The sequence below is a fragment of the Enhydra lutris genome, unplaced genomic scaffold (assembly GCF_002288905.1).
Source record: "Enhydra lutris kenyoni isolate GAN:26980312 unplaced genomic scaffold, ASM228890v2 scaffoldscaffold38, whole genome shotgun sequence".
Classification (NCBI taxonomy): domain Eukaryota; kingdom Metazoa; phylum Chordata; class Mammalia; order Carnivora; family Mustelidae; genus Enhydra; species Enhydra lutris.
In genome coordinates this window covers 10933754-10961076 of record NW_019154122.1, presented here as the reverse complement: position 1 = coordinate 10961076, position 27323 = coordinate 10933754, and the positions used below count along the sequence as shown (strand labels likewise).

General features: G+C 45.0%; 1 protein-coding gene across 1 annotated transcript in view; it reads left to right on the top strand.

Moving 5' to 3' along the window:
- LOC111154928 (vacuolar protein sorting 13 homolog D) overlaps positions 1–27323 on the top strand; it is a 255254-nt gene that overhangs the window by 74285 nt on the left and 153646 nt on the right. The window contains exons 31-42 of the mRNA XM_022514884.1: positions 591–853; positions 2234–2367; positions 5783–5938; positions 7139–7349; positions 8066–8140; positions 11223–11429; positions 13099–13188; positions 15993–16133; positions 18428–18550; positions 20943–21017; positions 24681–24786; positions 25644–25796. Of these exons, the coding sequence (XP_022370592.1) occupies positions 591–853; positions 2234–2367; positions 5783–5938; positions 7139–7349; positions 8066–8140; positions 11223–11429; positions 13099–13188; positions 15993–16133; positions 18428–18550; positions 20943–21017; positions 24681–24786; positions 25644–25796 (1734 nt within the window). The remainder of the gene's footprint in view (positions 1–590; positions 854–2233; positions 2368–5782; positions 5939–7138; positions 7350–8065; positions 8141–11222; positions 11430–13098; positions 13189–15992; positions 16134–18427; positions 18551–20942; positions 21018–24680; positions 24787–25643; positions 25797–27323) is intronic.

Sequence of the window (27323 nt, the reverse complement as noted above, 5' to 3'; positions counted from 1 at the left end):
TTATGTGCCTGGTGCTTCGTCTTTTACCCTGTTCATGTTTCTCATTTTATAACTGAGGAAACAGGCTCAGAGAAGGTAGGCGACTTATCCAAGGTAACACAGCTTGTAAGCGACTGGATTAGAGTCCGTGCTCTTTCTACTGCACCGGGATTTCTCGGCTTCGGCACTATTGATGTTTTAGGTTAGAGACTTCTGGTTGCGGCGCTGTCCTGTCTGTTGTGAGATGTTTAGTATTACCCCTGCCCTCTGCACTCTAGATGCCCATTGCGAGCCACGCCCCCACTTTGTGTTGTGATAAACACAGACGCCTCCAGATGTCGTCAGACGTCTCCTGTGGGACAAAATCACTCCTGGTTGAGAACTGCTAGAGGACACTATACTGCTTTCTCACAGCATAAAAATGTGATGAGCTTTTGAAAATATACACCAAGTATCTTATTAGACCAGTGTTCAGAGTTTACTGATACCCAGAGCGGTCAATTTAAAAAATACTGGAAAAACACCTGCCCAAGCTGAGTAGTATACTTGCAAGTTAATAAAATTAACATTTCTCCCCTCCTGTTTTTTTTGTTAAATCTTTTTCCTTGCAGATCTACGAAGGACTCATCCTGTTTTACAGTAGTTCTCAACAATCTGCGCGTGTTCCTCATATTTGACTGGCTCCTGCTAGTCCATGATTTTCTTCACACTCCCAGCGATATCAAGAAACAGACTCATGTTACTTCTCGCCACCGTAACTCTAGCAGCGAATCTGCTGTAGTTCCCAAAACTGTGAAAAGTGGAGTAGTTACCAAGCGGTCTTCCCTTCCTGTGTCCACTGAAAGACACCTGGAGGTCAAGGTCAACGTAACAGGTGAGCCTGTTGTCGTAGGTGTGTTGTAGGTATGAGTCACTGGTTCTCAGTCTGAATGGTAGGCTCAGTATGTGTCTTCTAGGATGGTTTTTCTCTCACCTCTGTATCTTGATGTGAGCACTTACACATTTGCAGACCAATGAGTGTCGGAATTCTTGACCTCCATTTTCTGCTGTGAACTGCGGGCTCCCGTTCAAGGCTGCAGGGTTCTGGGCCCTCGACTCCACCAACCCATGTCTCTTGCCCAGCTTGAGCGCTGCCTGGCCACTGGTCTTTTCCCCGAGTGTTAACTCTGGCTTCAGTTTTCTGTTTGGTCTTTAGTGCTCCAACAGATGTGCCTTACTGAGTTTAGGCAAATCTGATATGTGAAAATTGCAGGATAAATAAGTGAGGGGATCATTATTTTCTTTGCAAAAAGAATATGTCCCTTTACAAACAGATTTCCTGGGGTTTCTGTTAACTAGTGAACTCTCCTGGTAGATCCGTATGTATTTGTGGATCTACTGTCGTGTTGCTGACATAGCCCAACTGCCGCTCAGGGGTTTGGAAGAAGCCGGCCAGCACAGTGCGCTCTAAACAGATTTAGTTTCAAAAGTTCAGTCTAAACAAGGGGTTTGATGAAAACGAAAAGTAAATTTGCCGTGTACAAATGAGTAGGAAACTGTCTATATTTAGTAATTTCAAAAAGATCTACGTTAAATTAGTGTATGTTCTTTGTAAACCACTTGAACAGCTGTGTAGATGATGCCGTGCCTCCCACTGCCCGACCAGCATTAGGACGTGTGTCTATTTCTGGGTTTTTAAAATAGGCTATTTCTTGGAGAAGGGGTGATATCCCGGGCTTCTGAATATCTCATAGCTCTCCCAGGAGACTTAGCTTAAAACTACATTCTACAGATTTTTTAAAAAAAATTTATTCATTTGAGAGAGAGAGAGCAAGCCAGAGCACAAGGGTTGGGGGGGGGAGTGTGAGGAGAGGGGCGGGGGGAGTGTGAGGGGAGGGGCAGAGGGAGAGCAGGGAGCCTGATGTGGGACTCGATCCCAGAACCCTGAGATCATGACCTGAGTGGAAGGCAGATGCTTAACCAACCTAGCCACCCAGGTGCTCTCTTAAAAATACATTCCGAAGAGAGAAGAGAAACTGCATCCCAGTCTTTTCTGCCTGGGCAGTGCTGTTTTGGCTCAGTTGTGCCCGGCCAGATAGAGAGAATTTGTTCAGGCTGGCGGTAAAGCCAAGTGTCGACAGACATCCTGGAGAGCAAGTCTTGCTGGCTAATCCCCCTCCCCGCCCCCCAGCGTAAATGCATCGCCTACTTTGCAGCATTCTGGTGTTTTCCAACCTCCCGGCTTTGGCTTGGTTGACCATGCTGTCCTTTCCAGGCACGGAATTTGTGGTCGTTGAAGACGTGTCCTGCTTCGATACCAATGCCATTATTCTCAAAGGCACCACAGTGCTCACCTATAAGCCCCGATTTGTCGATCGCCCCTTTTCAGGGAGTTTGTTTGGCATCGAGGTAAGAAGTCTATGTGTCGATCAAAACACTCAATGTTTGGCTTAAGAGAAAAGCATTTGGAAGAGAATTTTACCTGCTCAGCTTTCACTAGGGGAAACCGCTGATGGAGCTGGGGAACTCTGGCCCCTCTCTCTTTGGTTTGTCCTGCAGATCTGCCAGGCTATCCTTATATGTGCAGTCCGTCCTCCAGGGTCAGGCTGTAAATAATGCTGAGAGACGGGACTTCTGGGTCTTACATAGTCCCTTCCTCGAGAAGTTCAGCGAGACTCTTCCAGTCCCCAGTACTCTGCAGGCCCCTGCTGTGCCTTCAGTGGCTATGGTCTAGCCCTGGGGAGATTAGTCAAGGTGGGCAAGTGGTCCTCATTTCCCTACGTTCCCTTCCCCGAGTTGAATTGTCATCTCTGTGAAGACCTAGGGCTTTGTGGTCTTGAAAACTTGTTTATACAAGGTGTGAAGAATTTGATGCATTATCCTTTCAGGAATATCTCATCTGTAGAAGGATATCTCTGGAGAGGCATGCCTAACCTAATGGAGTGAGTCTCTCGTAGTGCTGCTTGAGGCTGTAATTTAATCTCATGAAGGAGATGCTTGGCGTTGGAGTGGCCTTCTGTAGCCTGAAAATTACATGATGCAATACTGAGTAGAAACTGCTTTGTTTCTTTTAAGGTCAGGGGCCGTGGATAGGGAAGGAGAAATGAGGCAGATTATTATTTCTATCAAGTGTTCTTAATCCGCTGATCTCTGCTGACGTTCCTCTTGTTATAATATTAGAATATTGGGTCCAGGTTACTCGTCATTCCCTTTATGATTGAACTTTTCATGCCCTATTCTTTCCAGTCATATTTCAGAGGTTGAAGGAACAAAACTTTTTTCACTGTCAGCAGCATATGGCACTTTTTTTTTTCTCTCGCATCAGATATAGCTGAATATAACCTGTAGAGATTTCACTTCTTGATTACTTGTTTCTCTCATGTCAAGAAACCTCAGTTTGAGGGGAAGGATTTACATGCTGGTGTGATGTGAGCTGATCATGAAATTGTCTTTCTTTCCCAGCCTCTCCAGTACCAGCTTTGAATGGAAAATGTTGGTGATTGATTAATGATCTGTCAGGGACAATTGAGTTTTGTGTAGCAGAAGGCCCTGAAGAAAAAAGGAAAATGAAACTTCTTTTGCTCTAAGTCTTAGAGAAACTATATTATTTGAGATTCCTGGAAATTCCTTTCAATCTTGTTCCTCAGGCAGCACAATTGGATCTGAATTTTAAGACCCCTCCCCACCCCCGCCCCGCCTTGGTCCATCACTGGGGCAGAATTTATAAAGGAAACCAAATGAGTTGATTTTGACTATGGTAAAGGAGCTTGGTTTCACATATTTTCAGCACTAGAAAATGCCCTCCATCCCCACACAAAGGGGAAGAAGGGAGAGCAACATGAATGCTTTCTTTTATTCTGTTCTTTTTTCCTCCTTTTTTTTTCTTTTTCTTTTTTTCCAAAATTTTGTTTAAACTCTACTTAGTTAATACGCAGTGTAATATTGGTTTCAGGAATAGAATTCAGTGGTTCATCACTTACACACAACACCCAGTGCTCATCAAACCAAGGGCCTCCTTAATGCCCCTCCCCCATCCAGCCCCTCCCCTACCCACCTCCTTCCATCAACCCTCCGTTTGTTCTCTGTGGTTAAGAGTCTCTTATCATTTGTTTCCGTCTCTCTTCCCCTTCCCATATGTTCCTCTGTTTTGTTTTTTAAATTATACATACGAGTGAGATCATACGGTATTTGTTTTTCTCTGACTGACTTCACTTAGCATAGTACACTCTAGCTCCATCCATGTTGTTGCAAACCACAAGATTTCATTCTTTTTGATGACTAATATTCCATTATAAATATATATAGATCAAGATCTCTATATACCACATTTTCTTTATCCATTCACCAGTCAATGGGCAGTTGGGCTGTTCCCATTTTTTTTTTTTTTTTTTTTTAAGATTTACTGAGAGAGAGAATGAGCAGGGGGAGGGGCAGGGGGAGACAGAGAATCCTCAAGCTGACTCCATGCTGAATGTGGAGCCTGATTCGGGGCTTGATCCCAGGACCCCGAGACCATGACTGAGTCGAAATCAAGAGTCGGCTACCCAACCGACTGAGCCACCCGGACACCCCTGGCTATTGCTGGTAGTGCTGCTGCTGTGAACATGTACCCCTGTGAATTTATGTTTTTATATCCTTCAGGTAAATGCTTAGTATAATTGCTGGACCGTAGGGTAGTTCTATTTTTAACTTTTTGAGGAACCTCCATACTATTTTCCAGAGTGACTGCACCAGTTTGCATTCCCGCCAACAAAGCATCAGGGTTCCCCTTCCTCCACATGTTACTTTTAGCCGTTCTGACAGGGTGTGGTAGTATCTCATTGAGGTTTTGATTTATATTTCCCTGATGATGAGTGATGTTGAGCATCTTTTCATGTCTTTTAGCCCTCTGGATGTCTTCTTTGGAAAAATGTCTTTATATCCTCTGCCCATTTCTTAACTGGATTATTTGTTTTTTTGGGTATTGAGTTTGATAAGTTCGTTATAGATTTTGGTCTTCTGTAATGTTCTTGAAGTACAAAGATAATTCCGTCCCAGAATGGGAGTCTTCTCTCCCTTCTCTCTCTCCATAAATACGTTTATTGTTAAACTTTTTTATTATAGGACTTTTCAAACATACACAAGTAAACAGATTACTCTAATGAGCCCCTATATAGCCTATCACCCAGCTTCAGTAATTAATGTGTTTATTTTCAATTATGAAAGTAACAATTATATTACATCAAATTGAGGGAGGGGAAGAGAAAATTACCCATCCCTTTGTCTGGACTCTCTGTTGGCATTTTGATGTGTTTCTTTCCTTAAGGTCATGGTGTAATATTATTTTGATTTTGCACTGCTTGTCCACACAGCCCATGTTGTAACTATCTGCCTACATTCCATGTGGTCTTTTTAATCATCTCTTTTAAATGATGATAAAAGGGTCCGTTGAGTAAATGTGATATAAACAATCTGAATTGTTCTTATTAACTATTAAATAATGGTTCAGTGATTTTTTTTTTTTTCTGTATTTTGCATTATTTCCATAGGCTAGTTCCTAGAAAGATGTAGGATGATTGAATCAAAGGGTATGTGTGAGATTTTTGGACCTTTTGCCATGTGACAGTGAACTGCCTTTTATAAGTGGGGGAGGACCACTGACCACGCTTCTGGCCGTGGGCAAGAATGCCAGCCCCCCCCCCGACAATATTTATTTCATCAGTTGTTATGGGTCTTTTGATAACATGGGGTCGATTGCTACCGAGATAGTGGGTTTTTTCCTGCTGATGCTTAGATTCTTCTAAATCAGACATGAATTCTTCCTACACTGCATTTCATTCTCTAGGTGTTTTCATGCCGACTAGGGAATGAGCACGAGACGGCTCTTTCAATTGTTGATCCAGTTCAAATTCAAGTGGAGCTCGTGGGTAACTCTTCTTACCAGAATAGTTCGGGATTGATGGATGCGTTCAATAGTGAAGATTTCCCACCAATCTTAGAGGTAATGATAAAAAACCTGTAGATACATCGATGCACTCTCAAACATTGCCCTGTGCCTGAACGCAACGTATTTACTCTGCTCAACTCAACAATGTTTTTATCACTTTGGCAAATACCAAAGAAATATGACATTGTCTCTGCCCTATCAAGTCTTTTAGTCTTGTGGAGAATGAAAGACCTGTTCATTATCTGGTATCACGTTGAAGTTCTGTGAAAGCTGGCAGAAGGCAGACCACAACAGAGGGAGGAGTGTGGATTGTGGGTGGAACCGAAGTTAGGGACAGGATGTCAGTAGACAGAGGAGGAGAATAGTCCACGTTAGGAAGTAGCTAGGTGGGGGGCAAAGGGACCCAGCCAGCAACAGACAGAGTGAGGTCTCCCCAGAACAAAGACGTGCATACAGGAGCATGGAGGATGATACCCGGTGAGGATGGGCAAGGTGAAGCCGGGCAGGGAAGACAGAAGAATTTGGTGTTTTATTTCTTTGGCGGAGGAGGAACAATTAATCCATTGGAACCATGGGAGATTGAAAGGGAGAGAAAAGCCCTGTTAGTTTTTTATCTTTGAAGACAAAATATATAATCAACCAGGTGCCACCCCCAGATGTTCCAGTAGTTACCCCCAGTTTTAAGTGGCCTTGTGCTAGTGTCTGCATTGCTTACCGCTGACCGCTGTTTTGTTGCTGTGGGAGGGAGGCCGGATGTGGGGAAATGCTAATGTGGCCCTGGACTCATTTAAGGTTGTGTTTGGAGAAAGAAGAGGTAATTTTTGTTGAGTGGTCAGTTGGTTTCAGGATTTAAAAAGGTTAAATCAGTCAAAGCAAAATGGGTTCACAGAATGCTGCTGATCTCCCCCTCCCCCCGCCCATCCCTGCCCGAGCTGTTCTCTGATTCTCTGCTTTGATGATTTATCTCCTTGTAAGAAAATTGTCCAACTGAAATATTCGTTGCTGTGGTAGATTTCCTTGTTTTTATTTTCTATTTGGTGCAGTTTTGTGAACACTCAACCTCATAGCACAGACATCTTACCTTATGGCCCTTCGTGCTTAATTTTAAGATCTTCCCAGTCTTCAAAATGAAAAATTAATGTGGTGTCTGTGGAACTTCTAGAACTTGAATTGGGAGCTAGACATACAGGTGAGAGGTGTGGGCGTAAAAGCAAGTTCAACTTGAAAAAACTGCCGCCTTCTCAATTTTGTTAGATTCAGTTACAAGCCCTGGATATCCGACTCTCCTACAACGATGTTCAGCTGTTTCTTGCCATTGCAAAATCCATCCCAGAGCAAGCCAGTGCTGCAGCGCCGGACCCAGTGGCCCTGGAGACCAGCTCTGTTAGCAGTTCCCTTCCAGGCGGGACTCGGGCTGGAGAGGAGATCAGAGAAGGTTCGAGACACACCCTAGATCCTGTCTTGGGTAGGTGTTGAACTGTGAAACCCAACTCAGTCTGCCTAATAGTTCCCCTTCCGGTTAACTGTTCAGATTGTCTTTTGCACAATTAAATTGTTCAGGGTGTAATTGTATGTCATTAAGTGTAATTATAAGTATGATGCTGTAATTTTTAAAAAATTTAAGAACAAATACAACACCTCAAACCGACCGCTGTAACCTACACTAGTTTTTCTTTTACCACTTCTTCCAGAGCTATATGGATAATGCTAAGGGCTAGTTTTAAACACTGAGTTTTCCTTCATTGTCATATCGATAATACTAAATTTCAGTTTTAAACTTTTATGAACATAATCAGTATAGGGAAAAGACTCTTAAAAAATTTCAGGGTGCACTTTGGTAAGTCTCTAGGTTGGAGCCCATTTTTTTTTTTAAGATTTTATTTATTTGACACACAGAGATCACAAGTAGGCAGAGAGGCAGGTAGAGAGAGAAGGGGAAGTAGTCTCTGTGCTGATCAGAGAGCCCGATGCGGGGCTCCATCCCAGGACCCTGAGATCATGATCTGAGCTGAAGGCTGAGGCTTAACCCACTGAGCCACCCGGGTGCCCCTGGAGCCCATTTTTGCCTAGAGAAACAATGTTTTAGCCACCACCTCCTGAATTTCTTTTTTTTTTCTTTAATTAGTGAGTGGACTAATTTCTCTAAAATTATTTATGAAAATCATATACTTTTTTTCCTAGAGTTACAGCTGGCTAGACTGCAGGAGCTGGGATTCAGCATGGATGATTGCCGCAAAGCCCTGTTCGTGTGCCAAGGTATTTGCACCAGGGTGTCCATACCTGTTGTTCATTTTGACAATATGCTTGCTTCCTGTCCCATCCCCCCCATACCCACAAGGTAACCGAGAGAGCTGGACTGTATTTTGACTCCCCTCCATGGTTTTCTGTGCGCTGAACATGACCTTGGACAGGGCTTAGTGAGGAGCAGCGGTATTTCATAGGGGATGAAAACCTGGGCTCTGGAGCCGATGCTTCTGGTCTGTACCATGCTGCTGTTTTGATTACCCATTGGTGATTCGGACAAGTCACTTAGCCTCTCTGTACCAGTGCTTCCTTATCTGAAAAAAGAGGATAGGAGGACTCCCCTTGGAGGTTCGGTATAAACAGGCATTGTCTCCAGAGCACCACGGGAAAGTGCCTGGCACACAGCAGGTACTCTGATGCTGGTAGCCAGCGCTGCTGGCGGTCATGGTAATGGTGCTGATGCGGAGAGTCAGGGCTGCTGAGCTCCCGTGTGCCTCATCCTGGGTTTTCTTGTGGGATTTTCATAGTCCTTTGAGGTGGACATCACTGTCCCTGCTTCAGATAAGGAAATTGGCTCAGATAGGTAAGCTGGTCTGAGGTCACCTGTTAGTGAGGGGCTAAGATACACGGAAAGCCAAGCCTGCCTGTGTTCTTTCTACTGCAGCAGAGTCCCTTCCCACCTTCTTCTGTGTTGCCATTTTTCTTTAAAACAGGAAGGTAAAGCAAAAGCCGCATTTTTTTCTCGTCTGTGCTTATATGTACGTTTCTCTACCTTTTTTTTTTTTAAGATTTTTAAAAAATTTTATTTATTTGACAGAGATCACAAGTAGGCAGAGAAGCAGGCAGAGAGAAAGGGAGAAACAGGCTCCCTGCCGAGTAGAGAGCCTGACGTGGGGCTCGATCCCAGGACCCTGAGATCACGACCCGAGCCGAAGGCAGAGGCTTTAACCCACTGAGCCATCCAGGCGCCCCTACTTCTTTTTTTTTTTTTTCAGGCGCCCCTACTTCTTTACTATATATAGCCATATGTATATATATGTATATACGTATAATATCATGTATGTTGGCAGATTGTAGTACAAATACAATTAATTGTGTAGCCTCTTTACAATACAGTTTTATTGAATTACAATTGCAATATTATTGCAGTGTACTTAATATCATCATCTTCCCGTGTCATTAAAATTATTTATAAACATTGATTTTTTTTTACATTGACCTAATGATATATTTTATTTTTTTAAAAGATTTTATTTACTTATTTGACAGACAGATCACAAGTAGGCAGAGAGGCAGGCAGAGAGAGAGGAGGAAGTAGGCTCCCTGCTGAGCAAAGAGCCCGATGTGGGACTTGATCCCAGGACTCTGAGATCATGACCTGAGCCGAAGGCAGAGGCTTTAACCCACTGAGCCACCCAGGCGCCCTGATATATTTTATTTTTATTTTTATTTTTTAATTTAATTTTATTTTTTCAGTGTTCCAAGATTCATTGTTTATGCACCATCCGCAGTGCTCCATGCCATACGCGCCCTCCTTGATAACCCACTGCCAGGCTCACCTAATGATACATTTTAATTTAACTCTTCTTTGTTTTTCATTCTTTAAATATTGTACACAGTTCTGTAATACATATTTTTTTGGTATGAACTTCTGTATCTTTTAGTACTTCCTTATAGAGAGACCTTGTAGAATAAATCTGGATCCAAGGGTGTAACTATGTTTTTCAGACTTTTTATTTCATTTGACAAATCTTTTTCTAAAATGTACCAGGCTGAACTCCAGCCAATTCGGTGTGAAAATACTCGTTTTGCAGCACAGTTCTTCACATTAGCTATTACTTTTTTCCTTCTGAAAAAAAAGGAAGGCAGATTTAGTTATCTTGCATTCCTTAGCTTTGTTTTCACCTAGAGTCACTGTTCGTTAGTTTAATTAACTTAATACCCCCAAGTGTTTACATTTTCTATTTTTCTTAACATAATATTTCTTTTTAATTTCTTAATTTCTTTTTTTTTTTTAAAGATTTTATTTATTTATTTGTCAGAGTGAGCCGAGGCAGACAGAGTGGCAGGCAGAGGCAGACGGAGAAGCAGGCTCCCGCTAAGCAAGGAGCCCGATGCAGGACTCGATCCCAGGATGCTGGGATCATGACCTGAGCCGAAGGCAGCGGCTTAACCAACTGAGCCACCCAGGCGTCCCTCTTTTTAATTTCTAAGAGCATTTCCAATTTTTATTAATTTTTATTTCTTTAGTAGCTAAGATGTCATTCCTTCCATCACAAAAACAATAACAGCAACTAATATCAGTAGAGCCTTTGATACGTGCCAGGCTCTGCTCAGAGGAGAACTTTACATGGACTTGTCTGTTTCCTCCTTGTGGTAGCCCTGTGAGTATGTGCTATTGGGCACAGACACCAAGTAACTTGCCCAAGATCCAGCATCTTCTAGGTGCTGGAATCAGAAGCCAGGCCACCTTCTAGAGCACGTGCCCTTAACCCCTTACCTCTGTGCCGTGTTCTGTCCTCTAGTCATTTATAGATACGGGTTGCATTGATTTCCTTTCCTTTAGAGCTTTAGCGGGCTGGCAGTGTTGGGGGTGCGAGTGGCTGTTATTTTAACAGTGATATTACACACATGCCCTTCTCATTGCTCTTTGTTCTCAAGGAATTCCTGATCGGTGGAGAAGACAAAGTCATTTGAGAACAGTCACAGAGTAGCACATCAGTACAGGCAAAACTACACAGTGAAGATTACATACTTCCCTAGAGTGACATCTAGAATTTGGATCCTGTCTTTTCTTCTCCTCTCCTCTCCTCCGATAGATGTCATAGTAGAGGAGGGATGGCTCCTGGAGGCGTTTTGAACCAGATCATGAAGGGTGGTGAACTTGAGTGGAAGGTGTGCAAAGGGGCTGCGTTCTATTTGCCTAGAGATAGAATTCCTATGCTAGTTTTTTTTTCTTCTTTTCTAAGTCTGAGAGTAGGTACATCTGGGGAGCGGGATCCTCTTGGCTAGGCCCCTAAAAACGTTTCCTTAATGAGCTGCTTGAGTAGCTGTGCAAACTGGCTGAACTGATGGCCTTTAAATTTTCTTGAAGGCCAGCTGAAAAAGGCGGCAAGTTGGTTATTTAAGAATGCCGAACCTCTGAAGTCTCTCTCTCTGGCTTCGAGTGGCCGCGAGAGCCAGGGGCCCGTGGCGGCGCGGCTGATCTCCGGCGTGGAGGTGAAAGCCGAGAGCGTGTGCATCTGCTTCATCGACGACTGCATGGACTGTGACGTCCCTCTGGCTGAGCTCACCTTTTCCCGTGAGTGTTTTCCCGACGTTCAGGCTCGTCTTGAAGATTTGCCGTGACTGCCGAGTTATTTGGGGCCCGTCGTGTGTGTGTGTGTGTGTGTGTGTGTGTGTGTGTGTGTGTGTGTGTGATATTCATGCTCCCCACTTAACAGTATGGGTGAAATTCAGATAATGGTTTTACATCTGTTTTTCAGTATTTGTATTTTAAAGAGATGTGTATTTATTTGCCATATGTGGCCTTCAGCCTCTGGTTTGGGAATAATAGACATTGTCATTGATGAAATTTCTGTTCTATTAACAGCTCTAGCTAAATTATTCCTGAGTCTCCATTTTGTTTATCTTCTTATGTATGTAAAGCCTGCAGTGAGCCCTGTTATTGGAGGCACTTAAAAGATAAGCTCAGAAAATGCTCTGCCCTGTGTATGTTTGAAAAGAAAGCACACGGAGTCTTACTAGAACGTTCACCTCACAGTGTCCCCCATAGGGCGCTGAGAGCTCTCCTTCAGTAGCAGCAGGGGATGAGGGGACGAGGACCTCCTCCTCGACCGTGTCATCACAGGCAGTGTTAGATGGGGCTTTGGTGGAGAGTCCACGAAAACCTCACCACTGGGTTTACTTTCAATTTTCTGCTGCTTTGACCTTGCCAGAGTCTTTTTCCTTCAAGGAAAATTCCATCCTGGGGATTGAGTTGGACCTTTTGTACACGGGAGAGGCTTCCTTTTCCCTGTGCTCCAAGGCCCCACAAGGGCCACAAGACTGAGAGTGATAGCTGGGATTCTGATGGAGAATCTTTTCTGCAGGGAATAATTACTTCTTATTTTTCTACGGTAATCTTAAAATTTTGAGCTAATCTTTGTCAGGACATAACTGCTCTTACCAGTCTGCCTTTTGATTTTTAGGTATTCAGGACGAAGTAGGTTTTTTACGTTCCTACAGACTTGAGATACACAGAGACACCTGGGTGCTGGGGCTGGCTGGGACAGGAAGGAGGCAGAGGAGGCCTTTGCCTAAGGCACAACATTGCAAGGGGTGCCAGAAACTCAGGAATTAGGACAAATAACATTAAAAAAAAAAGATTTTATTTATTTTATAGAGAGACAGTAAGAGAGAGACTACAGGCAGGGGGAGTGGGAGAGGGAGAAGCAGGTTTCCCCTGAGCAGGGAGCCCGATGCAGTGCTTGATTCCAGGACCCTGGGAGCATGACCTGAGATGAAGACAGATGCTTAAGGACTGAGCCACCCAGGCTCCCTGACAAATAACATTTTAACACAGTGTTAAAAAGAAAAAAAAAAAAAAAAAAAAAATCAGGGGTGCCCGGTGGCTCAGTGGGTTAAGCCTCTGCCTTCAGCTCAGGTTGTGATCTCAGGGTTTTGGGATTGAGCCCCGCATTTGACTCTCTGCTCAGCGGGGAGCCTACTTCCCTTCCTCTCTCTGCCTGCTTCTCTGCCTACTTATGATCTCTGTCAGATAAATAAATAAAATCTTTAAAACGAAAAATCAGAATTCATGCAGAAAGCCCATGATGAACAAAATATCAAGATTTCGCGCACTTTCCTAGGAGGTCATTGGTATCAGCTGTGTTTAACATCCATCCATCTCTTCACTGAAGCCTCGTCTGAGAAAGTTCGCTCTGGTTGCTCTTGCCCCACGGCTGCTGTAAGGTGTGCTTTCTTTGCAGGTGTGACCTTCCTGCAGCAGGCACGAGCTAGCCCTGAAGGCTACGCCCACTTCACCCTCTCCGGAGATTATTACAACCGCGCCCTGTCAGGTCAGTCCCTGCGCTTGTGTGATCGTGGGGCTTAAAACCCACACTTCAGTATGTGCTTGAGCCTATTTCTACCTCAATTTTGCCTGAGGGAAAGGGGGTGGGGCCAAGCAGGGAAAGGTGAAACACAGGCGACTAACTAGGCACAAAAGATCGAGATTTTTCTTTTTTCTGACATACCTGATACATTGCAACTGAGTTATATACAAAGAAGTTTTTCTAGTTAGTTCTATTTGAGGCTGGAGTTTGGCTTATTCTAGAACAAGAAATGGCTCAGGAGCGAAGGATCATTTGTCTGGCCCTGATGGAAGCTAGATTTCAAGGGAGATTTCTGCCGGTAAGCATTTTACACTTCAAGCATCCTTCCTCCTTGCTGGACCTTTTCCACTAGAGACATCCTGAGTTCGGGGTCGTGTATAATGTGCCGCACCCGACTCCTTCACGCAAAACACAACTGATCAGAGCAGGCGATCCTTCTGGAGACATAGAACCTGGGTAACACTGCAGAGTGTTTTCAGGTTTCTTTCCTTCCTCTGGGAGGACCAAGGTAAGGGCCCATATACATGGACATTCAGGAAGTGGGGGAAACCAGGGCTGAGCAGTTTGAGTGTGAAGTTCTCTGCCGTAAGGGAATGCTTAGTAGGTGTGGGCAGAGTAGAGCTGCACAGCCCAGGGCTTCGGCCTCAGAGTGACCGCTCCCTCTGATTTCGTTGGAGACAGGAGCATTGTTAATTGTGCTGGTGCTGCAGATGGTTCTAGAGCACATGCGACAATTCCTTTTGTACGTTAGTTAGGGTTTTTCTCCTTGTTCTGGATTCACTTCCTAAGAGTGCTAGCACTCTGATTTTCCAGCTGTTCAGCAAGTTTAACTTTAGGACATTGATCCGAGTCTTACTAGGTGAGAGAGACTCTCAAGGGGCATATGGAAGCCATTTTTCTGAGATTCATGTATTTTCCCAGAGCAAATCTTGCTTACTTTTATAGTTATGTGAACAGTCAGGTCACTAAGTGGTGAACGGTGCGAGGAGACAAATGTACCTACTCGATGCTATATATCGGATTGGATTCCTCGTGGTCAGTCACCTGATCTGTGGCTGATGGAGTATAGCTAGAAAACTGTTCAAAATGAGTTGTCTTGGGATGTCTGGGTGGCTCAGCTGGTTAAGTGTCTGCCTTCAGCTCAGGTCATGGTCCCAGGGTCCTGGGATCAAGTCCTGCGTCCGTCCAGCTCCCTGCTCGGCGAGGAGCCTGCTTCTCCCTCTGCCTGCCGCTCCCCCTGCTTGTGCTTGCTCGCTCTTTCTGTCTCTCTGACAGGTAAATAAATAAAATCTTTAAAAACAAACAAAAAAAAGAACTGTCCTGAAAAGTTGAGTCTTTTTTTTTTTTTTTTTAAGATTTTATTTATTTCTTTGAGAGAGCGAGAGAGAGTACAAGCAGGGGAGCAGCAGAGGGAGAGGGAGAAGCAGGCTCCCAGCTAAACCAGTAGCCTGATGCAGGGCTCAATCCCAGGACCCCCAGATCGTAAGCTGAGCTGTAGGCAGACGCTTAACCAACTGAGCCACCCAGGTGCCCTGAAAAGTTGAGTCTTTAAAACCACAGAGAGGTACCATTTTTCTTGTCCAATAGCCTGACAAAAATTAAGTGTGACGCTGCTGTGAGCCACAGAACTCTAACTTCTTGCCATTAGAATTATAAGTTGGTGCAACCACTATGGAAAACACTCTGACGTGTAGCAGGGTTGAGTATGAGCGTTACACTTCTTTTAGGTCTGTACCCCAGAGGCTTTCTGGCCCGCGTGTGCTCGGAGACAAGCACGGGACTGCTCGTGGTGGTGGTTCCTCCTCATAGCTATAAAGTGTGGCCTCGAGGGAATGTTTCACAGCAGTAGAACGAATACGTAGATCGCGGTGTATCCGTACGTGGATTACGGTTCACTGGGGAAAGTAACTGTGCCGCAGCTACGTAGCAGCAGAGAGGCATGCTGTTGGGCAAAAATAGAAACTTGCAGAAGAACACATATGGCCGGATTCCATTTATATAAAGATCCCCAGTAGGACGAACTCACCAGTATGTTCTGAAGAAATACATGCGTGTGTGGTAAAACTATGAGGGGAGAGCAAGGAAGTGATGAAAGCCGCAAGCTGATGTTTACTTGGGATCGGGTGGGAGGGGCTGGTGGAAAGGGGGCTGACACGGGACCGTGGCACTCGGAGCCTTCCAAGGAGCATCTAGTTTTCTATTTCTTAAGCTGAAGAGTCGCTGCATGGGGCTTATGGTAGTTTTGTTCTTTAAACCGTACATAGACATTTTCATACCTTTTGTACAAATGACATTTTAAGATTAGAAATTTGAAAAACTTAAGTTAATGAATATCCAGTTAGGCTGTACTTACTTATCCAACCAACGGATTCTTGATGGAAGCGGGAGAATCCAGTTTAAGGGTTACTTCAGCCACCGACAGTGCTTTTCCATCCTGAGTCCGAGCCTCCTTTCTCCATCTTGAGTGGATCAAAAGCAGGTCGTGCCTGCTCTTTAAGAAAGAGGACGCATATGCTCTGTGCCCTTCTCCCTCCCAACTCTGGAAGAGCGTGTGGGACCCGTATGTGTCCTTCCACTCACGTCGTCTAGACAGCACAGACGTTGGTAGGGTGACCTGTCGCTGAAGATGGTGCTTTCACTGTGAAAGCATATTGGAAATAGAAAGCTGTTAAGCTACAGTTTGTCTTTGCTGAGCGTTTGTGAACAGCGTTCCCCCGTAAGCTCTCGCTATCTGCTGAACAGATGTCTTATTTCCTGTGTTCTTTTAGGCTGGGAGCCATTTATCGAGCCATGGCCATGCTCCATATCCTGGCAACAACAGGCAGCTAGTCGCCTCCATCCTCCTCGACTGAAGCTGGAAGCCAAGGCCAAACCCCGTTTGGATATCAACATCACCTCTGTGCTAATTGGTAAGGAGAAAGTTGTTTCTAGAAGATCGGTACCTTTCTGTACATAAGTCGCTTGTCCAGAAGACTGTTAATCCTGGGTTGGCAAATACCTAGGCCCACACTGGACATCACTTACTCACCGTGGCTGCTTTCCTGATAAACTCGAACATGGCCTCTTGGTTCTTTTTAACCCATTGCTCCAGAGCTGGGGTCCCATATTAATGCTTTCAGTGATCAGGCAAGAGCTCAGACTGTTTGGGAAACAGAACACTCTCTCTGTTCAGGATGAACTCTCTCCCTGACGATGCTTGGTCACAGGTTTTTCTTAAATGTCCTAGGAGTGAGTTTAGATTCACTTCTTTCAGGCTACGCACACACAGAATAATTCTTAGAAGGTGCAGTTTTGACCTGGTCTTTATAGTAGGATAAGTTGCCTGTACTGTGTCTCATCAAGTTATCATGTTGACCTGACTCTGAAAATCACTGGGCTGAAGGGTTACCAAGCTAGCAATGCGTGTTCTGACCATTTCTTTGAAAACAATGAAATGTATGTTCCTTGATTCCATGTGGTGAGTCGGAACCACTCGATGCTTATGCTTACGTCGTCTTGGAGAAGAGTAATGTCACATACAATCAGGTATTGCCTGCCTTTGCCATGACAAGCCACACTCACTGTTTGAGTTAGTGATCTACATGACCTGATTTTTGGTGCTACTGTAGTTATCTGAGTGATAATACTACCGCATATCTGGACCTTCTTCAGTGTATGTGGTCGAGGCTCGTAGGCTATCCACTGGCTTATTCCACGTCAGAATAAGATGAAGAGATTGTATAGTGATATGAGACCATAAGTTTATTGATCCCCAAAATTTATTTATTTATTTATTTGTTAAAGATTTTATTTATTTATTTGACATATAGAGATCACAAGTAGAGAGGCAGGCAGAGAGAGAGGAGGAAGCAGGCTCCCTGCTGAGCAGAGAGCCCGATGTGGGGCTCGATCCCAGCATCCTGGGATCATAACCTGAGCCGAAGGCAGAGGCTTTAACCCACTGAACCACCCAGGCGCCCCGATCTCCAAATTTTAAAACCACTGTCTTACATGATCAGATTTTGTTCATTAAATTTGCCTGGATAATTGATCTCATGATCCTTCTGTACTGTATTATTTTGATCCTGTATTTTTTCCTATATCATGTATTCATCTGGAAGTTTAGATAAGGTTGAGGGTAGCGTTTTAGAAAGCTACAATAAAGAACTTGCTTTGAACGAGAGAATTTTGTTGATACTTCTCATGAGCTTGAGACACCAGAATGTCTTCCAAAAGGCATTCTTGTCTCTGGTAAAGCTGTTGTTGTTTTCTTTCTTTTTTCTTTTCACCTCCAATTCTTTATTCCTAATACTGTGTGGGAACCCAGAAATATTACTGTGACCTCTTAGTATTGAAATAAATCTTGCATATAGATAACTATTGGAACTGAAAACCAAAAGCCAGTAGTTTTTGTTCTAAAAAATATCATACCTTAATTAGTAGAAAAGGCCTTTATCCAGGGGTGGTACATCATAATTACTTTGTTAACCTGCCCTTCCCCTTATATTTCTCCTCTCAAAACCATAAAACGATTCCTGAATATTGTCAGCTAGATTTCAGCCTCCTGAGATGGGTGGTTTTTTGGGATTTTTTTTGTTTTTTTTTTTTTAAAAGCCTCCTCACTGGCTTTTCTGTCTTGAAACCCTGTCTCTTAGCATGGCATAGCATACTCTTCACAAGCTAATTCTCTCTTCTAGGCTGCTTTGCTATGTCCCCAATATGTTGGGCCAGAGTCACAGCAAAGTATCCAGTGTTTCCTAAAGTACTGTGTACTTTCATGTCTTTGAAATCTTTGTGTATGCTGTTCCCTTGGCCTGGAATATCCCCTCACTCCTAACCCCATTAGTAGGGGTCCCCACATCTCTTAAGGTCCAAAGGTCCCCACATCTCTTAAGATTCCTGTGGATCTTGGTGTGTACTGTCCCACTTCTGCCAAAGCAGAATAAATCTTCCCCTGTCCCGTGCTCCTGTAGCATTTCATTTATGTCTTTGTTTTAGCTCTTTCCACATTATGGTTTTACGGTGATGGTTGTTTGGCTAACATTGATTTCTTCCAGTGGAGCATGAGTTCTCCAGGGCACAGACTTTCTGAGAACCCAGCATAATGCCTAGTACGCAGTTAGGCATTCAACAAAAGCTTATTTTGCTAAACAGAAATTAATTTGACTTGAACCCTCAACCTTTTCTATTTCCGTACTTAATATCTTTGGGGAATTCTTTCTAGACCAATATGTAAGTACCAAGGAATCGTGGATGGCAGATTACTGTAAACAGGACAAGGAAATGGATTCAACCACATCAGAAGACTGGATGGGCTCTTCAGTGGATCCTCCATGCTTTGGACAAAGTAAGATTTTTCTCTACAAATGTGTGAGTAAATAAATCACTGTCGACCAGCATAGCCATGTTCCTTCAAAAAAATCCAAATAGGATCATCATTTTCTGTGAACAAACCTATAGGAAATTCTGACTATCTTCTGTAGTTCTGTTTTAATCTTTGTAGGAGACATTTTTCTGGCACAAAATACTGAACTTTTAATATGGGCTGTAATTCCACCTTTGTGGGAGAGAAAAGATCTGCGACGTACAATTTTCTAAATTCTGGCAACATTGCATATGAGCTGGTATGCCTGAAACACATCAAGATCAGCCACTGGCCAGTGTGTTTAACTTGGCAAAACTTTCCAGTTGATTTGGACTTTCTGACTGGATTTTAAAAACTATCTTTTCAGTTTTCTAAATCTAGAGGTACAGAGTTTGGATATATTCTTGAAGGGAGGGCAGCAGGATCCCATATGGAAGAAATTGTTAAACAAGAGGGCTCCGTATTGTTCATAAAGTAGAAAAGAATTGAATACCCAGCCTTTTGAAGAATGAGCAGTCCGTTTGTTCTCTGTTAACGATGTTTTCTTTCCTTATTTAATGCCTCACCATGGAGCTTTGATTTCCTTAGAGCTGGGAGATTGTGGCGGCCAACCGCGTGGTCCTCAGTTGTTCCACAAGCCATTGTCCTCCAAATGCGACTCAGCCCCAACTCTTTCAGTGCGGTTTCTTTGGGGAGTCCTGGCTGGACTTCACATGGCTCATGAATGCTTAAATATTCCATCTGGTCTGCAAACATGTCATGGGAAGATGGATTTTCTTAGTTTGTGAAGTATTTGAGCTGGTTCGTCTCTCCTCAGGGTATAGAAGTAGACTCTCTATCTGCCATGTACTTCTGGAAGGAGGGACAAGGAAGTGTCAGCTATGTTTGCTCTCTGTATTCCCAGGTTGTCACTTTTGAGTCACAAGGTCATTGCTTAGGAGCTGGGCTGTTCAGATATCATCAGCCTCAATTCTGGCTCCTCCGCTAACCTTCCCAATTTGTGTGTTGAGAGAATGGAACAGTCTACCCAGAAGACTCTCAGTGATCTTTGTAATATATAATGTGTCCTAGAGAGTATGTTTTGGAAATTATTATTCCTGCAAGGGGATCTTAAATCCAGACTCAGTGTAAACATGAGGATGGCCTAATCTTCAGGATTCTGATGAAGGATTTTCTTTTGTCTCCACCCCTCCACCTTTTTAAAAAAACATTTTCTCTTTTTTCCTTGTAGCTACTAAGCTGCCTTATCTGTGTTCAATGCCAGTGCGAAATTAAAGCTGGATTTTTATTTACTGACAGATTTTTATGGTTACTTAGGCTTGCAGAAATAAATCTTTTTAATTAGACAAGAAGTGAATATACCTGAATTTCCAAACCTCTTTTCCTATTGGACGTTCCTGGGCGGCAGCACGTGTGGCAGATGGGATGATATTCTTTTAACAGGTCTACTAAATTAATTGTGGGGTGTTTGTCTTCAAAGTCAGTGGATGTGAACCTTGTTGAACCGATCACATCTTTCAGGTCCTCCTGTCACATGAACATTTAGTCACACACCCCCCCACCAATTTGTGCATTTCATTTAGGTCAGCTTCAAAATGAGCCCTTGAAATAGAGATTCTTAAAATGAAATTCAGCCTAAGGGAGCTGCTGATTTCTCACTGTTCCTTTAGCAGGGGAAAGAAAACAGTGGCCTCATTTTTTAAATCATTGCTGACTTTGTCCAGGAAGGGCCGAGATTCTGCAGGTCGACCTGGATGGCGTGGCCCCTTGTGGAGTTTGTTAGTTTGCTATTCAAAGGACACGTGATGGAAATACCAATTGTAAACGTTCTAAAAACTTCCATGTTTAATTTATAATATCAGTAATACTATGAGGTAACGCCTTGATGGAGACTGTTTTGGAATGCAGATTGACTCTTTCCCTTGAAATTTCGGGACCCCTGGGGGATTAGCACTCTCCTGGCGCTGCCTTTCCAAATTGGAATGGAGCGACTGCCGCCCCGGTCTGTGCCGACCGGTCTTGGTAGCTTTTCCATTGCCATTTAATAGTGTGCACGCCTTAAGTGAAAAAGCCTCAGAAGACTTGTCAATCCATTAAAGAGAATGTGGACAATGTTTTCCTTCCCCTGTGGAGAAAAACAGGAGCACGCTACTGTACCACATCCCCCACAGTAAAAGCCTAGCATAAAAATGTCTCACTCCCTTTGTTCAAGTACTTTCTTAGGGCTCAGCAGTCACTGAAGGGAATGATCCCGGAATTGCATGATGCTTGCTACTTTTGTAATGTACTCTCTCTGTGCTTATGTTTTGGAAGTGAGTCTTCTTATTCACTGTCTATATCCTGACCCTCTAACTTTGTCTCTCCTGTCTACCAGGCCTCCCCCTTGTCTACCTTAGAACTAGGAGTACAGCCAGTCTGACTAACCTAGAGCACCAGATCTATGCTAGAGGTACAGTATAGCCAAGCGAGGGCTTGTTTTATTTTGCTATTTGAAGAACTGCCTTGTCCATCAATTTCGTGTGAGTGGGAGCCGGATGGGATACCCCGGGTTTGAGCACAGGGAGCACTTCCAGCTGAGGACCAGAGGGCTCCTGCTGTCAGGAGCGGGCGATGTGCCGCGTCTTCCATCTGCCCTGATCCTCGGTGGAGGTGGAATCAGCCCGTCAGCATCTGGGGCAGAGATCCCCAGCGTCTGCGGTGATTTCTGTCTCATTTGGAAAAGCGAGGAAATGGAGCAAAGCTGCCCTCCATCAGGCAGTGCTTCATGTCTTTGTTGATAGGATCCTCGGTGGGCACCAAGGGCAGTGCAGGGGCGCCACGGAGCGGAGGCTGTTGTGATCAGGAACTGAGCCAGGGAAAAATTTCCCAGGAAATAGTTGCTCAGGCACAGACCTTGGTTTCTTTAGCTGTAACTTGAAGTGCTTCAGAGATAGAAAATAAAATGCTTTAGTTCTGTCTCTGACCCTTTAACTTTCCTTAAGAATTTGACTAATAAGTAAATATGATTGGAAATAGCAAAAGCTTCCAGGAATGGGAATCCCACGATGTTCTTTCCTTTAGTTGTTGGAAGGAGTATGATTTAATCGGTGTGATTTATGTCTGTGCTTGGCCAGCATCAGGTCCTGCCAAGGTCATGATATATTTTGTAAAAAAGACTGTGTGAGCGTCCTCTACCAGGAGTTCAGACCAGCGGTGTTCATGCACGGGGGCCATACAGGGAGGAGTTTTCCCTGAGAGGTTTTGCCGAGACGGATGTGTATGTGTGTGTGGGGGGGTGGTTCACAAAGGAAGCCCGCGTTTGAATCTTCATTTATTAACCAATTTAGATGCTCAGCTTTTCTACATCTCTTATTTAATCTTTCAGGCTAAGCAGCCTGGGCACCTTAGCTGGTGAGGGAGATGAAGTCATTTGCCTTCATGCACATGTCCAGCTGGTAGCGGGCCTGGGACTTGAATCGATTTCTTTTTTTTTTTAAAGATTTTTTTTATTTATTTGACAGAGAGACAGATCACAAGTAGGCAGAGAGGCAGGCAGAGAGAGGAGGAAGCAGGCTCCCTGATAGAGCAGAGGGCCCGATGCGGGACTTGATCCCAGGACCCTGGGATTATGACCCGAGCCGAAGGCCGAGGCTTTAACCCCCTGAGCCACCCAGGCACCCTTTGAATCTATTTCTTATGATTTAGAAACCATGTCCTTTCTAATAGACTGGACGCTTCTGTGGTATGAAAACCTACCCTGTTTATAAGGGCCACATTGCTCTGTGAGACAAGTCCAGCAGGCAAGAAATTTCCTCAGCCACATGAAGCCCAGGTTGGACGTGAGGAGCCTTAGGTCCTCTCGGCCTATGACAGAACGAGGTCTGGTCACTAGGGGCAGACTTTCTGGGGCCCCCAGGGACTGCCGCTCCCTTGGATGGGCTTGAGAACGGTGTTTGCTGGTGCTGTGCCAAAGACAAGGACGCGGTTGATTTGGCCCCTAGTGCGGGAGATGTCGGGTCTGTCCCCTGGTGTCGGGTTGGGCTTTGTGGGCATTCCTTGTTGTTTATTCTCATCGAGGCTGGCTGCTGAAGGCTGTGCTGTTGTGTGTGATCGACACAGGGAGCCTGGGGACCTGAGCAGTGTGCATGCCCTGACTGCTTCGTTCCAGAGCGACATGCTTGGGACTGTCTGTACGGACTCCTAGCACTTTTCTTCTGTATGACGGTGTGATCAAAGGCATTTGCCACCTGCTCTTTTTTAATCTAATTTGCAAATGGAAACTTCCAGTCTGGCTCACAGTGGGGTATGAAAGCACATCTGGCTTCTTTGCCTCCTGGGTCCTTTATCTGCTGTAATAAAGCAGATTTCTCGTGCACGCCTGGAGACGGAGGTGCCTTTCAAGGTGGCACAGTAAGTGCTGTTTACCCTGCAGACAGCTCTTAAATCTTTTACTCCCCCTCTGCTCCTGTCACCAGCCTCACAGCTACTCCTTAATTTTGTACTTGATGTCATTTTTTTTTTTTAAAGCCAACCTTGCGAACTCAGTGAGGCCATTGGCATGGGAAATGCATGTCTTCTAGGTGATGATTTAGGAGATATTCTAGGAGATTATCATCAGAAGTATGTAGGGTGTTTGTGAAGGCTAACCATAGAACTGGAGGGACACGCTGCAAACTATTTGTTTATTTTATCGGATTACTGTGTCTTAGACTCCCTTGAGCCACTGTCCTTACCGAAACAGAACCTGCCTTAGCTTAAATTGCTTGTTTTTGTAGCATTTATAGTACTAGCTTCTGAAAACTTCAGAAGACGCAAAGGGGAAGAAAAGAAATTGATTACTTTTTAAAAGGCAATAGCAATTAGTGACTTTGGTGGTCCTGGCCCAGGCCTTATTCTAGCGGAGGGAGAAGGCAGGGTCGTTGTAGTTTACCTTCTCGTTTGGCTGGCAGGAAGCATGTGGACCTGTAAGGTGCATTTAATTTTGCTCTAGTGTTCTCAGTGGGCAGCCGCGGTCACCTCGAGGTGTCATTTTCTGCAGCCGCAGACCACGTGGGTCCTGGTCTTTCTAAGGCCGTCTTTGTGCTTTAGAGCTGGGCGTGCCGGAAGACTGGGCCATGTCCTGTTCTGTCGGTAGAGCCCGCGCGGTGTGAGCACATTGCTGCTGCCTTTATTTCCTGCCACCTCCTCCCGCTTTGTCTCAGAACGACCCAAGACCCATAGACCCACCGACTGGTAGAGGAGGCGCAGGCCCTTGGCTCTCCTCTTGGCATGCCCATGCCGCTCCGGGTCAGACCACATGGCAGGGCAGTGGTGCCCGCAGAAGGATCTCAGGGCAGCCTGGGTGCTGGAAAGCCATTTCTGGCCACATGGACTCTCACTTCTCTCTTAAGAGAGTTTTTAGTCCGGTCTCTGGAATTTGGGTACTTACAATTTTGGATTGATTGGTATTTCTTTCCAGTTTCCCTGCTTAGAAGCTGTTTTGTGAAAAGAAACCATACTTTATGCTCCTTTTGTAGTCTCCCCATTGCCTGCCTCATAGCAGACGGTAATGGTTTCAATGTGAAAAAATGAGCTGAAGATTTCATTTAAAAACTTTTGGGATAGTATATTTCTCATCTTCCAGGGAGGGCGAAAATAACTATTAGTTTAAGAGGATAGAAGAGAATGTTTTTATTTTGTTAAAAGATGCATAGCATGACAAGTGTAGCTTTCGTAGAAAGGGAATCTTTATTAAAGGGCAGGCATTTTGGACAAAGTTAGAATAAGTCTGTGCACTGTATCTTGCTACAGTTTGGGTCACTCATGGAGAATATATTCCTTGGGCCTCGTGGGGTACCAGTTAGGGCCTGGTACCTTCTCTTGATTTAAGGCCCCCAAGAGTTGTGGGAGGATTGGGGGCTGGGAGTCGTCCCATATCACGGCCAGTTGTCGGGGGGGACTGTCCCCACATAGCAGGCAGCAGAGGACACGGAGATCCCTTGTGTCCCATCACACACCGATGGTGGCTCTGTGTCTGTGGCTGCCGCCGTCAGCCCCTTTGCATGAGAGACGGGACACCGCGTGCAGGTCCGGGGAGGGTCTCTGCTGCACAGACGGGGCCCGTGCTAACAGCCTTTCCTCCGCTTGCCCGCAGCAGAGGTGAAGACGCCCAAGCGACGGCAGCCCTTTGTCCCTTTTGCTCTGAGGAACCACACAGGCTGCACTTTGTGGTTTGCCACCCTGACCACCACGCCCACCAGGTAAGGCCCCCAGAGTGCCCCCCGAGCCGTCTCTGCCACCAGGAGCTCCCCAGCACCAGCCCAGCAGCGCAAGCTGGGCCCCTTCTGAAAGCCCTCAGGATTGTACTGGAATCGGCAACTTGCTGTCTGGCTGAGATTGATGATGGGGCGGAACCTGTAGCTGGAGAAGTAGGTCCCGAGTCTGAAATACCCACGTTCTGATCCCGACCCTGGCACACGTTATGTTTAAGGAAAAAGTCAAGCGAACGAAGGATGCGTGTAAGAAGTGGGAAGGAGAAGCCATCCCGCCTTTTCTCCTCAGTCCCTACCCCTTTTTAAAAGAAGCTGAATGTGGTTATTAAACCAGACACCCTGCATTTTTCTTCCAAGATGGCTTTAAAAACCCCTCCCACATCCCCCTCACCGAGAATTATCTTCCAAACCTCAAACAGTTCACCCCAGATGGAAGTGAGTGGAGCTTGGAGAACAAAGGAGAATTTACCTGGGCCGAGGATGTTCTCTACCAGCTTCCTGCCTGTGTAGACCTTGGCTCTCCCCTCCAAATGCATGCCGATCTTTCCAGTTTAGGGAACGAGATGCGTGAAGTAAATAACAGAACTGGCCAATTCGAAGCCACCTTTCTCCTGCCATTCCTAGGTAGGGTAAGGCGATGATCGATTTCAGCTGTTTCCAAAGCTTCACCGACACTGCGATTGTCACAAAGATAACGGCAGTCTCTGACCTTGTAGGTCATCCCGGTAGCCAGGCTCTCTGGGGATCGAGTTCCAGGAGGGTTTCTGCCCCCAGCCCCGAGCTCTGGGTGAGACGGAGTTAAGCGAGAAGGAAGGCCGTGCTGGTATTGTCTGATTTGTTTCCAGGGCTGCGCTGTCCCACAGCGGGAGTCCGGGGCTCGTTCCAGAAGGCAATGGCACATTTCTTGATGACGCTCACAATGTCAGTGAATGGCGGGAAGTCCTCACGGGGGAGGAGATTCCCTTTGAATTTGAAGCAAGAGGAAAGCTTAGACACAGGTAAAGTGTGGTTCATCCTTTTCCTCTCCCCAAAATATACTGTATAGATATCTGCATCACAAAAGATTGTCCCTAGTGTTTTGCCTTTTCATGTGCCTTTATTAATGATTTTAATGTTTTATTTTTAAAAGGTATTTCGAAAACCAAGGTTTCCTTTCTCTATTTTGGAAATATACTTCTTTCCATTAATTATCCCTCTGTTTGACATGAGAGTTGATGGCCCGTGTGTTGCCGATAATATGATTGAGGCAAAGGCAGGTGACAACACTCAAGTTCATTGTTACATTAGTTCCAGGTGCACAACATAGCGATTCAGCAACTCTCCATTACCCTGTGCTTGCCACGAGTGCGACTGCCATCCGTCACCGTGTGGCACTATTACCGTGCCCCCGCCTGTGTTTCCTGGACTGTACCTTTTCTCTTTGTGACCTGTTCTTCCCATAACCGGAATGACACGCTCTTCTTAAAAGGTTATCAAACCACGTTGATTTCGGTTTTTAAGATGCGTGTGTGCCACATAGCGCTTTCAGCAGGCAGGTGGTTTCAGAAGCAGGGCCAGGAAGGATAAGAAATTCTGATTCTGAGGAGGATAACACTGACTCATCAAAGGAGACTGCCGGCCCGTGCACTGTCGGAACGGCCAGCCAAAGGATTGCAAAAGACATGAAAGAAGGTTCTGTCTCGTTACTGAGAGGTCATAAAATGGCCTTTTATTTGCAAACATGTTTAAGAGGGATCCAGTGGACAGTGAATAGGTTAAAATTTTAGCATTTGAGCCTCATATCCATTGTCAAGCCGAGCTGAAACTGAAGCACTCGGCTTCAGCCTTCTGCGCTCTTGGGTTTTCATGGCACTTGAAGTCTTTGTGTGCAAACCTACTCCCGAGGGAAACAGTGCTTCCTTGTGCATGGCCTGTACCAGCACACATTATTCTCTTGGGGTTGGCCTTCTGGACTCGGAAAGATCGAGTTTATAAAACCACCGTGCTGGGCACATGTACCTGGAAGCCATGGTAGAATTTCCAGGGACGAGTGGCGAGTGTGTTCCTGTTCCACAAAGTTCCTGGAGAAGCTAATTATAGAACTGTTGGCTGTATTTCTTCACCAGCACTGCCTCCCTTGTGTCAGAAGGGGTTTGACCTCTTTGTCATTTCCGTTTTAGCGGACATGTCTAGTAACCCATTTCAAGTCCCACTGTTCTGCTTGAATTCATCAAAATAAATGCCTCCTCTGGCTTTTCCCTCTTTGGCACACTGTACCCCATTCCCTGCCTTCCTCCCCCTTTCCTGTCAGCCTCAAATCCAGTTCCCCGTTTCAGCCTTCTGGCTTGAATTAGGCAAAATCTAAAATAGAATTAAATTTGCAATTTCCTCCTGTGCCTCCTGTTCTGCCCACTGCCTTCTGCCCCAGTTCCAGCCGGGCACTTTAGCCCTGAAACTCTGAGGGCTCCGTCTCTCATAACCTGTCTGTAGTCTTGCAGGACTGAAGCCAAACAACGGAATGTGATTCTGAGAGAAGTAGGATATTC